The sequence below is a fragment of the Pteropus medius genome, unplaced genomic scaffold (assembly GCF_902729225.1).
Source record: "Pteropus medius unplaced genomic scaffold, Ma_sr-lr_union100, whole genome shotgun sequence".
Taxonomy (NCBI): domain Eukaryota; kingdom Metazoa; phylum Chordata; class Mammalia; order Chiroptera; family Pteropodidae; genus Pteropus; species Pteropus medius.
The window spans coordinates 1,656,255-1,668,623 of record NW_024350324.1 but is presented as its reverse complement, the minus strand read 5'-3'; the positions used below and the strand labels follow the sequence as shown (position 1 = coordinate 1,668,623).

General features: G+C 59.0%; 1 protein-coding gene and 1 pseudogene across 8 annotated transcripts; both read right to left on the bottom strand.

Moving 5' to 3' along the window:
• Nucleotides 1-301: 301 nt before the first annotated feature.
• On the bottom strand, nucleotides 302-10,274 carry TLE6 (TLE family member 6, subcortical maternal complex member). 8 transcript variants are annotated; one of them, XM_039839190.1, is made up of 16 exons: nucleotides 9,682-10,037; nucleotides 9,431-9,543; nucleotides 8,932-9,005; nucleotides 8,594-8,639; nucleotides 7,265-7,306; nucleotides 3,687-4,032; nucleotides 3,559-3,581; nucleotides 3,237-3,297; nucleotides 3,058-3,161; nucleotides 2,922-2,959; nucleotides 2,204-2,456; nucleotides 1,860-2,110; nucleotides 1,430-1,571; nucleotides 956-1,106; nucleotides 647-723; nucleotides 302-487 (listed from the first exon to the last, which is right to left on the bottom strand). In XM_039839190.1, the coding sequence occupies exons 1-16, from the start codon at nucleotides 9,722-9,724 to the stop codon at nucleotides 383-385; spliced, it is 1,869 nt and encodes a 622-aa protein (XP_039695124.1). In that variant the 5' UTR covers nucleotides 9,725-10,037; the 3' UTR covers nucleotides 302-382. The 8 variants fall into 8 exon arrangements, with proteins under 8 accessions (XP_039695124.1, XP_039695125.1, XP_039695127.1 ...); XM_039839191.1 differs by having other exon boundaries at nucleotides 3,255-3,297; XM_039839193.1 differs by lacking the exon at nucleotides 9,682-10,037 and adding an exon at nucleotides 10,214-10,274 and having other exon boundaries at nucleotides 3,058-3,297; nucleotides 9,472-9,543.
• On the bottom strand, nucleotides 8,104-8,219 carry LOC120583771 (uncharacterized; annotated as a pseudogene).
• Nucleotides 10,275-12,369: the final 2,095 nt, after the last annotated feature.

Below are 12,369 nucleotides of genomic sequence, written 5' to 3'. Positions count from 1 at the left end.
TGTCCTGGTGTGAATGGATGGGGTGTCTCGGGAAGGACCGAGGCCCCCGCCCCTGGAATCGTGCAGGAAGTGGCTGGGAAACATTTCCCCGTGGCACGCGGAGATCGGCTGGGGAGCAGGAGGCAGTGATCCCACTATTCCCTCCCACGATGGGGGCAGTCTTTGGTCAGATTCTCAGACCTAGGGTCCTTCTAAATCTCAAAGAAATGGCCAGGGGACAGGACAAGGAACCGGATCAGCTCTGCTTATTCCAATGGCTTTATTACACGTGACAAAGACCACCGGGCCCCCCCGCCACCGCGCCCCTCCACCGTGCCCTCCTGTGCCTGGGGGAAAAAGACCAAAAGAAGGTCTCTGAGTTGAGATGACATGGGCAAGCCCCTCAGTACGTGATCTGGTACACTGAGGCGTGATCCCTGGACCCCGTGACGACCAGGCGGTTGTTAAGGGACACGTCACAGCACGTGATGGAGGAGGTCTCGGGTACCTGGGAGGGTCAGGGAACAGAGCAAGAAGGGCTCACTCACCTTTCACCTTAACTCTGCCTGTCAGTTCAAATGTGGCCTCTCTCTCTGGGGTCTTTGCTTTGGGACCTCTGGGCTCAGACTGAGTGTCGAAGACACCTGAGCACCGCCCACCCCGGTACCTGGAACACCACGGCCCCCTTGGGCATGCTGTAGATGCTGGCCAGGTTGTCCATCCCAACGCTCACCCACCACTGGCCTGGAAGGGGGCAGAGAGGCACGGGGTCAAAGCTGGCAGCTGAGGGCAAGCCCTCTGGGGATCTGGGACACGGAGGGAGCCCCCACTTCCCTCACGACAGAGAGGCTCCTGCCCACGAAGGGTGTGGGGGGCAAGGACGGGATGGGTCGAGCCCAGTCCATCTGAGTGAGGCGGGCCCTATGGGAGGCCAGGGGCCACGGGGGACTGCCCCCACCCACTCCTGGCCACTCACCCAAGGGGGAGAACTTGAGACCGAGGATGGTGCTGTCCTTACAGCCCACCATGTGCTTCTTGCCCCCGCAGGTGGGTTGCAGCCACTGCTGGCCGTTGGCTGTGCCCACCAGAAGCCAGTCCTCCCGGGGGCTGGGGGACATGCTTATTATCTGGAGGTAGGTGGCAGAAAGGCACCTGATCAGGGCCCCGCCTGGCCGGAGGCGGGAAGGAGCGCAGGGGCCCAGCCTGGGGGCCAACCACCTGCCTGCTTCCTGGCTGCCCTGATAAGCAAGCTCACAACTCTGAGCCTCAGTCTGCTCATCGGTAGAGTGGGTTGGTCTAGAGCATGTCCATCCGGTGTCCCCTGTCCCTCCCAGCATCACCGAGACTTGGGGCACCACTATGCCCACCCTACGCTTCCACATCCACCTCCTCCTCTAGCCTGAGGCCCAGCCGCTACCTGGCCAAGCAGGCCCCAGCCCGTCCTGCCCACCTGGGACTCAAATTGGTGTTCCTGAGGCTCCCCGGTGGCCCTCAGGTCCCAGCACCGCAGGCAGGCGTCTAGACCCCCTGCCCAGATGTTCTCGCCTTTGACAGAAATGCTCTTGGCTCCATTTGGGGGGCCCAGCAGGTCCCTGGCCAGGAGACGGAGGGGGTCGGGCTGAGACTCTGAGCTTTGGGCCCCAGGTGCGTCACCCACCCAACCACTCCCAGCTGGCAGATGGGGACAGTGAAGTGAACAAAAGGTGCCTCTGCTGGGCTTTGAGGAGACAGCCCGGCCCAAGTTTCAACCTGGGTCTTTGACTCTTTCGGATCTAAGTTCAAGCAGGCAAGGGGCTTTCACCTGGAGACTGCTGGATCCCTGCTCGGGGGGCGAGGTAGGAAGGGGCTCTCAGGCTGACCTGCCCACCCTGGGGTCACACCTGACCATGCTCTGGTCCCGCAGGTCCCAGATTCTGATGGTTCCATTGGTGAAGCTGGCAAAGGCCAGGCTGTCCGCCAGGCTGGCAGCCAGGGCCTGGCAAGTGAGGCCTGCGCAGGGCAGCTCAGCTCTCACGTGTAGGGAGGGTGCCGTCAGGTCCCACACGCTCACACCAGCCAGGTTGTGGCCACCCGTCAGCAGGGTGGTGCTGTTGGAGAACAGCAGGCAGGTGCGCAGGTAGGCCCCGCAGGTCTGGGGTGGGCAGAGGCCAAAGTGAGCTTCCTCCCCTGCGGACAGCTCTTCCTGTTCGCAGAAGCCCCACCTCTGGGCCAGCCCGGACCTCACCTGCACCGGCAGGTGGCTCTCCGGTAACCTGTCCTCCACCACTCGGCGGACCAGGCTCCACACCTTGACGCCACTCCTGCCGCAGGTGAACGCATGCCGCGTGAAGCTGCTCACCGCCGTGGCCAGCACAGGCTCTCCGTGTCTCAGCGTGCGCACCTTCTCCATCCTGAACGGGACGGCCAGCTTCTTGGATTGGCAGGGCAAGGCATCCGGCCTCTTCCAGGTGTCTTCGAATTCCTCGGGGTCCCAGAATCTTAAGAGAGGAGGCCTCGGGGTCACCAGCCTGCCTGGGAGCCCCTCTGCCCAGAGGGGGACCCACCAAACCCCAGAGGGGCTCTGTTCTGTTTTGGGTGTGGTGGATTTCCCACTACACCACCCCCTTCCCCCAACCTTCGCCCACAACCCACCTGGAAAACTCATGCCCATCCCTTGGGGTCCTAGCCATCACACCTCTTCCTCTGGGCCAGCTGCCCCTCGCCCAGCTGGGCGCCCCCAGCCTCAGCCACAGGTTGAAACTGCAGGCATCCGGCTCTGACACAGCCCCCCCACTCCCTATTCCAAGGGGAGGGGGGTCCTTCCTCAATTCCCTGAACCCGGGCTGGCTGTGTAGGGCAGGGCAGCACTGTGTGAAGGGGCGGGGGAGGGGACACCCACACCGCTAGACCCCTCTACTCCCTGGGGACAGAGGTACTGAGAGAAGAACAGAGCCCACACTCACATGGGCTTCATGAGGCGACAGACTCTCCCAGCAGGCTCCTGCGGCGGGCCGAGATCACAGCTAAGCCACGCTGGCTCCCTCTGCCCCAGGCCTCCCGACTTTCAGGGGGAGATGCCGACTCAGGCCCAGGTCTCACCTGGCCCACATGGGAGAACGTCCCTCCTGGTGCCATGCCTGGCCCTGTGCCCTCTACTCGGGAACCCATGGGGGAGCTGTAGGTGGGTGCCGGCGGGCTGAGAACTGGGCAGAGACAAAGGTGGGTGAGCATCGCGCATGGCCTTCTGGTAGCCGGCCGCCCCCTCCCACTGGGGTTACCCGAGGCGTCTTCGGTACATGGTTCCACTCCTGAGTAGCACGGTCCTGGCTCCCAGCTTTGCTGCCCGTAAGAAACAGGGTGATCTGGTCAGCCCAGGGGTCCTGCCCAGGTTCAGCCTCAGAACCGGAAGCCTTAGGGAGGCGAGACGTGGCAACCACCCCAAGTGGCATCCTCCCGCGCAGGCGGAGCTGCGGCCAGCCTCGGGGCGCAGTCCCGAGGCCTCGGAGGGCCCGCGGGTGGGGGAGGCCGACCAACCCCACAGGAACCTGAACGCCGCCCCGCCCCCCACCGGGGCCCAGCCAGGATAACCCACTCGCTTACCAGGCCTGGCATCTGTTCTGTCACTACGAGACCACAGGAGAAGAAAGTGACAGACACAGGACAAGGTTCAGTCCGTGCTGCCTTCCACGTGGCCGGAGGCCGCCCCTCCCACCCTTGGGGAGACTCACGCCTGTGTCCTGGCCCGTCCACCTTATTGGGGTTCCGAGCAAAAATCTCCCAGAGTTGCAGGGTCAGGATATCGTGCCAAAACTGGGGCTCCGAGTCCCAGGATGGCTGCGTGGCTAGCTGGTGGACGGGGGCGCCGTCCACTCCGGAGGGCCGCTGGAGCCAGTCAGATGACTTCCTGGCCATGATGTCTTCGAAGGCTGGCCCCTGGAGACCAGATGGCTGCGGGGGCTTGACCCCTGACTGCCAGGGAGCCTCGGGGCCGACTGGCCCTAAGGAGTCCCGGTCAGCCTGCTCACCAAAGGGAGGTTGGCTGTAGGTCTCCACAGTCCGTAGGAAGTGTTCTGCCTGGGGGGGATGGGGGATAGGGGGGTTAGGAGGGATGGGGGTGTCACTCCAGCTAAGGCTCTGGGATGGGACAGCCCTGGGCACGAAGCCCCTCCTGCAAGCCAGTTTCCCCGCATGTAAAATGGGGATGCACCACCGACCACGAGTGTTTCAGGTGGTTCGCGATAAGCAGAGCCCTGTGCACTACACCCAGTGAGGTCCCAGCACCCAGCAGTCTTGGCAGCGTGCGGTTAAACCCCACCCCACGGGCCAGTCGCCGGTACGATGAGGCCCAAAGCCGAGATCCGGGTTCACCTCCTTGCTGCTTTTCTGGGGATGTCTGAAAACAGGAACCCTTATGCCACCCTTTTGCTTAGAATGGCTTCACAGGGCGAAACTGTACGTATTCGTTCCCCTACTTGGGGGTGACATCTGAATTTGCTTAAACATTAAAAAGAGGCTAAGAAAATGGACGATGACCTCTTGGGGAGAAGGACCTGCAGGACAGTCAGGAGAGCCGGTGGGAGGGTCACTTACATTATTTGATATTGAAAATCGAGCCGTAGGACCACCACCGATTCCAAATTTAAGCTAAAAGTTTTTGCGGACACAGAAAGGCCTGAGTGACCTACGTCCAAGTTTCCTTCCCTCCCTCCCCACAGGCCGGCTGTCCGTCCTTGTCGCGTACGCTCTTCCCACCGAGCCCCCACCCCGTTCTCCACGGCACAGCTTCACTCTTAACCTCTCTTTCCACGGGACTGTGCCCCCACACGTGGCAGTCACCGGCCGCGGGCGCGGCTAACACATAAAACATAGTTAAAAATGGCATCTCTCCAGTTCCAGCGGCCCACACTGCAAGTGCACAACAGCCACGTGAGGCCAATAGCTGCTGGAGCCGATGACACAGGCATGGAGAACCAAGGCCAGCGGTCCCCAGGAAGTGCCCGGTGTCCCGCAGAGCAAACACGGCTGGAACCTCCCGGCCGTGCGCCCAAGACTTCGCAGTGGGGAGACCCACCTCCTGGCAGGATAAGCATCTCTATAGGAACGGGCGTGTGTGCAGCTATATTTAGTCCAGTGCCAGACTAAACATAGTGACAGCGAATTGTTCTAGAGCCGCCTGTCTGATGAGGTAGCTGCTAGCTTCATGTGTCTACTGAGCACTTGACATGTGGCTGGTGCCACTTGTTTAATGTCAACTTAAATAGCCACGGGTCCCATGGCTACCGTTTAGGGTAGCGCGGACTTGGCCTTTAGCAGGCCTATGGCCTACTCCCCTCCATGGCAGATGCTCAGAAGCCCGCCCCCTTCCCACCAAGGTGTCTGGCCCAGGGCCAACTCCGAAGTCCTAGAGAAACGTTCTGATTCGCGAAGATAATCGATAAAGAAGGGCAGCGTACACGCCAACGGCTATCAGCTGTTTGACAGGGGACTCTGTGCTGGCACTCCCATTTTGCAGAGGAGAAAACTGAGGCCCCAAGATGCAGGGCCAATTTCTCAAAGTCAGAGGAAACACAGGGGCCAGGCAGCATTCACCTGCCTCCCTACACAGCCCGGTCCCGCCCCTGCCTGCTGGGCAAAGAGGATGGTGGCCAGAGGGGCTGGAGCCTCTTCCAGCGCCCTGAGAGCGCTGGGCTGCCGCCTCCTGGGGCCACGTCGGTGGATTCCCCAGCTGGGCCTCCAAGCAGCACGAGGCCCCGGGGAGCCTTCCCCAATTCGCCCTGGCTCGTTAATGCGCAATTTACTGGCACTTTAATGCACTCAGCATGAAAAGTGCTGCTCCCTCTCGCCCCGCTAGCTGGCCCTCCCTGGGGAGAACTATGTGCAGGCAGGCGGTGAGAGCCGGGGTCTGCAGCTGCTCCTGCTGCTGGGGATTTTAAATGCACAGCAAGGAGGCTGGGAAAACGAGGGAGGGACAGGAGGAGGAGGAGGAGGAGGTCTATGCAGGACCACGTGGCTGGCAAGGCTGCTAGGGATCATCTCATCGCCTGGCGGGGGGGCGGGGTCCTGGGTTGACCAACAACACAAGGAGCCTATCTCGGGGGCCTCATCCCCCACCTTTTGTTACTCGGCAAGTGCTGTCAGGTTCCTCCCAAAACACATCCACAATCTCATTACTTCTCACCACCGAACCGATCTGTGTGACCAGCATGCCACACCTGGACGGTCCCAGCGTCCCCAGCTCCTGCTCGGGCCCTCTACAGCCTGTCCTCCGTGCTGCAGCCAGAGGGCACCTGTGAGCACCCGAGTCGGGTCCCCGGCTGCCCGCAGCCCTCCAAGGCTGCTGCCTCCCTGGGGTCAACGCCCAAGTCCTCCCCACACCCCACACGGCCCTGCACGACCTCCACCTCCCACCCTCATCTCCTTTCTCCCCCTGGCTCCCTCTGCTCCAACCAACCCCAGGACCTTGGCATGTGCTGTTTTCCAGATACCCTAGACTGCAACCCACTCCCATCCTGGTCCCCCATGGCATGCTCTATGCCAACCCCACCTTGCCTGGCCCCCGCCATCTGACACTTCTGTTTACCAAGCTCTTCTCACCCCGAGGGCAGGGGTTTGTCTGTGTCCTTTGCTATTTCCCTGGCGCCTACAACAGCACTTGGCAAGATGATGAGTAAATATCTGTTGAATGAATAACTGTTCTGGTTGCTTCCTGTCCCCCGCCCCCCCATCTGTCTCTCCCCGTTCCCTGAGCTGCCCACCCCAGGCCCTGCTAAATCGCAGACGTGGCCCTGGCCCTCTGCCAGTCGCATCTGGCATAGGCAGAAAGTCCTGCCAGCACCCAGGAGAAAGGGGCCAGGTGGCAGGAGGACAGGCAGGGGTGGAAGTCACGCTTCGGCTTGGGCAAAGTGCCCCGTGCAGGGAGCCAGGGTCCCCGGGGAACTCAGACACACGGAGATGGCGATCCGGGTGTGCCTGGCACATACAACGGGCCCTTCGTAGCTGAAGCAACTGACCTGCAAAGTGCTGAAGAGGCCCCTGGCCTCATCTGGGCCACGCAAGGGCCCAGGGAGCAGGCCAGGAAGAAGGGGCTCAGAGGATGGAAGACGCCTGCCCAAGATGTGGGGATCCTGGTCCTGCCCCTCCTCTGCCTACAGGCTGCTGGGGCTCCCACCTCCCTGGGGTAAAAGCCCAAGTCCTCTCAAGGCCCACAGGGCCCTGCATGACTTGTCCCCCACCCCCATCCTCTCCCTGTCTTCCTCTTCCTTTCAAAGAGGGGCAGCTATACCTGAGCTCCTGGTCGCGCGCTTACCTGTCTGTGATGTTCCTGCAGACCCTGCCGGAGCCTCTGGAGCTGTGAAGGAACAAGCATCGGTGGGCGGCGGTCAACGGCCGTGGGCAAGGCTCTGGACCCTGAACTCTGTGCATGCTTCTCCCCGGCTATGTGGCCCTGAGCAAGTCACTCAACTTCTCTGGTCCCTACTCTCATCAGATGGGACACCAGTTCACATACTCAGGACAGGAGCTAATTAGGGAGAACCCTGGATTTCATTCTAGATGTGAAGCGAGGTCAAAGGCCTCTCCCAGAGACCCCGCCCCTGCTCTCTGCTCCAGCTACACGGGCCTCCTCGCTGTTCCTCCAACACAGCAGGCGCAGTCCTGCCCCAGGGCCTTTGCACAGGCCGTGCCCTCTGCCTGGACCACCTTTCCCTGCTCTCTCTAGAGGGGGCAGGAGCCCCTTATCTTTTATGAACACTACTTCGTCTGAGAGGCCCTTCTTGACTACCCTAGCTCAAATCTTTACTCGTTTTCACTACGTCTTCTATTTTCTTTATAACACTCGCATTTTGTGAATCTTGTTTCTCTATTGACCTCTCTCTCCTCCCCTCAGAGCTGCCCTGTCCAATGAGTTAGCCACTGGTCAAGTGTGGCTATTTAAATCTAAATTACAATTCAATTCCTTACAAGTGCTCAATTGCCACCCGAACCTAGTAGGTATAGACATCGTTGATACAAAACATGGAAAGTTCTAGAAGACATCAATACACTAGAACATTCATCCATCAAGGGTAGGGACTCTAGTCTGTGCCGTGGGCTGAAGAAACACCTCTTTTCTTCATTACTTTTTAAATTACTTAATATTATTATTTATGCCTACAGCACCTGGTCTTCCTAGGTGGTCTCCCATCCAAGTATTAACCAGGCCCGACCCTGCTTAGCTGCCAAGATCAGACATCGGGCTTATTCAGGGTGGCATAGCCATACACCATGGGCCGTGGCTCCACTGGGGCACGAACCCAGGACCTTCTGTGTGTATAGCAGACGTGCTAACCGCTACGCTATGGAACCACATCCAAAACACCTCCTTTAAATATGAAACTTCTAGTCTTCACAGCAAGGTTATTAAGAAAAACTTGGGAGCATTTGAGATCTTGCTCCCTGCACATGTCAGTTTGGCTCAAATAAACTCATAAAAAGGATAACCATAAAAAAAAGACTCATGAAGGTGGGGCTCAATGGGTTAGCTCACTTGCCCAAAGTTAGCAAAACAGAAAAGAGAGTGTCTTGAAATGAGGCCGATGCGCCTGTCCAGAAGGTTCTGGGAGGGGCTGCCCAGGGCTCTGCCTGGCTTGTGGCTCACCGAGTGGTAAATGCTCTCCACCTGGGCCGGCAAGTGAGGGGGGAACCTGTGGGAAGACAGACCGGCTGGAAGGAGGGGCAGGACCCTTTCCCAGAACGAGCCCCACCCCCCACAGGGCGGGAATGAGGGGCCCCTTCAAAGAGCCGCATTTAAGGCAGCATCAAGAGGAATATGATTTTAATGCGGCATTGAAAAACGTATAACTGAATGCAAGCACGTTCATGCCAGAGAAATCAAACATCTAGATGAAAGCCAGGATGGTTTCCCTTCTGCTTCGGGCTCCCCCACTAGTCTGTCTTTTGGCTTAAGGCCACAGAGGGGCCTTGAAGCGTCCTCACCTGGGGAACTGCTTCTTGAGGAGATCTAGGAAGCTCTGATGGGTCATGGCTGAAGGGCTGGCCCCGGCATGAGCCTGGAAAGGTGGGGGTGGGGTGAGATGGGACCCCGCTACTCTGAAGGTAACTTGCCTTCTCTCTTGCCACTCAAGTGCCTGTGGAGTCTCTTCCAGTTTGCATCTTGCCTTAAAACATCGAAAGTATTCCCCTCCCTGGCCCTTTATGGAAGAAGTTTGCCCACCCCAGGCCAAAATTGTTAGAAATTGTTGGAAAGTGAGTCCCAGAGGTGGGGTGGGGGGAGGGATTTTGCTCAGAAAACATTAACAGGTTGTGTTTTTTAGGCCTGGGGGATAAGAAGTTTAACTCTTCACCTGTCTTCTGTCCAGGTATGATGGGGTGGTGACCCCAGCTCTAGGCCTGGGCCACCCTTCCCATCCCCTCCATCAGAAGAGGAGAGAATGGATGAGCCCCCCCCCCCCCCCCCCCCCGTTCTTCCCCTCCCCTCAGGGGTTAATGCCACACCACGCCCTCCTGGGGGCTCACCATCCTTGGAGGGTGCTCCTGGGAGCCCAGACGGCCCCAAGAGGTCATCTTCCAGTAGTAGTCGCAAAGGCTCTAAAAATAACAAGAGGAGGCAGGTCCTGAGGGCTGGAGGCTGGGCAGCGACAGGGACAGCCCTGGGCCTCCCACACTACACCACGCCCCTGGTCTCCCCTCCAGGACCCGGTCCTGGGCCTTAACCCCCTTCCTGACCTCCAGCACCCTCACTGCATTCCCTACGCCTGTGTTCATCCATCAAACACTCCGGTGCCTTCAGCTGTGCTGACCCACAGTGATGGGGGGGCGGGGGAGGGCAGTCGGGGCTGGGGGAGCCCAGAGAAGGACACTTAGTTTTGAGACAGTTTCCTCAAGTGCGGGCGAACACCACTGGAAAGGGTTTTTAGGGGCGAGTAAGAGTCGGCCAAGTCAATTAGAAGGAGTTTCTCAGGCAGAAGGAAAGAGACCTCTGCAACCTAATCACAGCTGCGGCACCAAGTCCCTTCTTTACTTGGCTTCTGCCCTTCAACGCCCTTCCAGTCGCCCCCCCAGCCCGGGGACCCGGGGGTCCTCCAGGAGACCCGCGGCCTACCCCCTTCCTTAGAATGGAGATTCAGAAGGGGTAAGGGAGAAGCCACGCAGGTCAGCCCAGAAAGAGCCTTCCCCGACCCCCCTACCCTGGGGGCCATTTGTCCCGTCGGGCCCCTCCCTGGCCCGCCCCAGTCCCGCCTCGACCCCGCCCCGCCACCTCCTAGCACCGCGGTGCGGATCAATGGACAGGCAGCAGCTGCACGTGGGCTCGGGCTCCGCGAGCGGCCGCTGGAGACCCTGACCAATCGTGAGGCCGCCTGCCCACGTGCGTCGCGGCCGCCGTCTCTGATTGGTTGACATCCCCGCTAGCTGCGGCCGGGCTGTCAATCAGAGCAACCCTTGCTGCGCCTTAACTCCTGCGGTCCCACGGCAGGGAAAGCCAGCGTGCAGAGCCGCAGGCAGTTTCGGGCGCAGGCGGGGGGCGAGGATGTTCACGAGGGCTGGGGGGCTTGGGACTTGGGGTCAGAGGCTGCAACTTGGGGAGGAGCTGGGCGGCGTGTAGTTGCACTGTTTGGTGAGCTTCCTGATGAATTTTCGCCATGCCCAGGAGTGGCCTATGGCAGGAGATAAGGAGTTGAGGACTGAGCTTTGGGGGGGCAGAGGGCTCTCACTCCGGTCCTCAGGTATGGGCTGATAACATTTTATGATGCTAAATAACATGCAATGCAAACGAAGCTTCAAGCCCCCTTTTTGGGAAAACTCGATAACTCCCTTTTATCCTGCTTCCCTGAGCCCGAGCCCCGGGCTACACATTCCCAATTGCCCTCCAAGCCTAGGGCCAGAGGATCTGAGACCTAAAAACAACTACCGCAAAGGCCTTGAGGCGGGTACATTTTTTTTCAAGTTCAAGGCCAAGGTGGGAAGGAGTGGTGAGTATTCAAGGCCTGGGCTGGCTTCAGAAATAAGTGGGTGGGGCCAGTAAGGGGCTGTTGAGGGGTTCCAGCGTCCCATTCTGGCCCAGGCCGAGAAGCTAGAGGCCTGCGTGAGATGCGAAGTGATCAGTCTGGAGTTTCGGGGTGAGAGGCCAAGTTTCTGCCTACCCCGGGACCTTTGCACTTGCTGTTTCTTCTGCCAGTTTCTTCTGCCAGTCCCCCATGGGCTCCCTCCTTCCCTTCCCTTCACCTCTGGCTCAGAGGTCACCACCTCAGAGAGACCTCCATCCTCCCTTTATTTCATTTTCCAACAAATATGGTTTGGATCGGAGCTAATCTTGTGTTAATCTCCGTGACTAAAAATTCATACAATGCTGACGGGATCCTAATGCACTGTCACAGCCGGCCGCAGGCTCCTGGGCGGTGTGCTGGCTTGGGAATCCACGCAAACCAGAGATCTGTCCCGTTTCCCACGATCTGTGCTTTGTCACGGCGGGCGGGGAGAGAGGGGCTGAGGTGAGGGTTCAGATCTCGGGATGCGTAGCCCCCAGAGGTTCTGATGCAAACGCATAACTTGGGTTTTGTGGCAGGCGGGGCAGGGAAAGCGAGGGCTGCCGTATAGACGAACCGCAAAGAAAGGTTTTCACCCATGATCCCTCAACTGGCCCTTAATTGAAGTGTATTTTATTTATGACCCAGCCTGCTAATTGCCTCCCTCTGTGCGCTTGGCTCTCCTCTCTGTGTTTGTAGACTTACAGCTGGACACACCAGTTCAGCTGAGGCTGGCTTGTCTCTTCTGGTTTCCACTGGGTACCTGTGGCTGTTGAAGACAAATTAAATAAAATTTAGAACTCAGTTCCTCAGGCCCACTGGCCATGTTTCAATCGCTCAGTGGCCACGTGTGGCTGGGGACTGTCCGCACGGGACAGCACAGATTCAGAATATTCCCATCATCGTAGAAAGTTCTGCTGGATGGCACAGATCTGAAGTTCTTCAAAAAGAAAAACTCTAGGTCCGTGTAGAAGTCCGAAGCGTTTTATGGCAGCCATTGCGTTCTGACTTTTTGAGATTTCTGCGCGTGGGGCTGGGCGATCTTTGGTACTTTTGCGGGTGCGTGCTCCCGCTGATTCTTTCTTTTTCTCTTCCCCTTCTGCGCCAGGCTGGCCAGCAGGGACAGGGCCTCTTTGGGCCCTGGGGAAGGGGACAGATGACACAGCAGATAGCCAAAGAGGAAGCACAGATTTCCTTCTTGGCTTCTGAGCTGTGCTTTACTTGGTGGAAGTCCAAGGTCTGGATGAAAGTTTCAGAGAAAAGGGGTTTACTTTTCCGAAGCTTTGGAATTCCCTGGGATTGCTCTGGAGATCTCAGACCCAGCCCCCAGGGGCCGTAGGGTCACCTGGGCTGGCTGTGGGTGAGGCAGTGGGCTCAAAAGGAAGCCCAG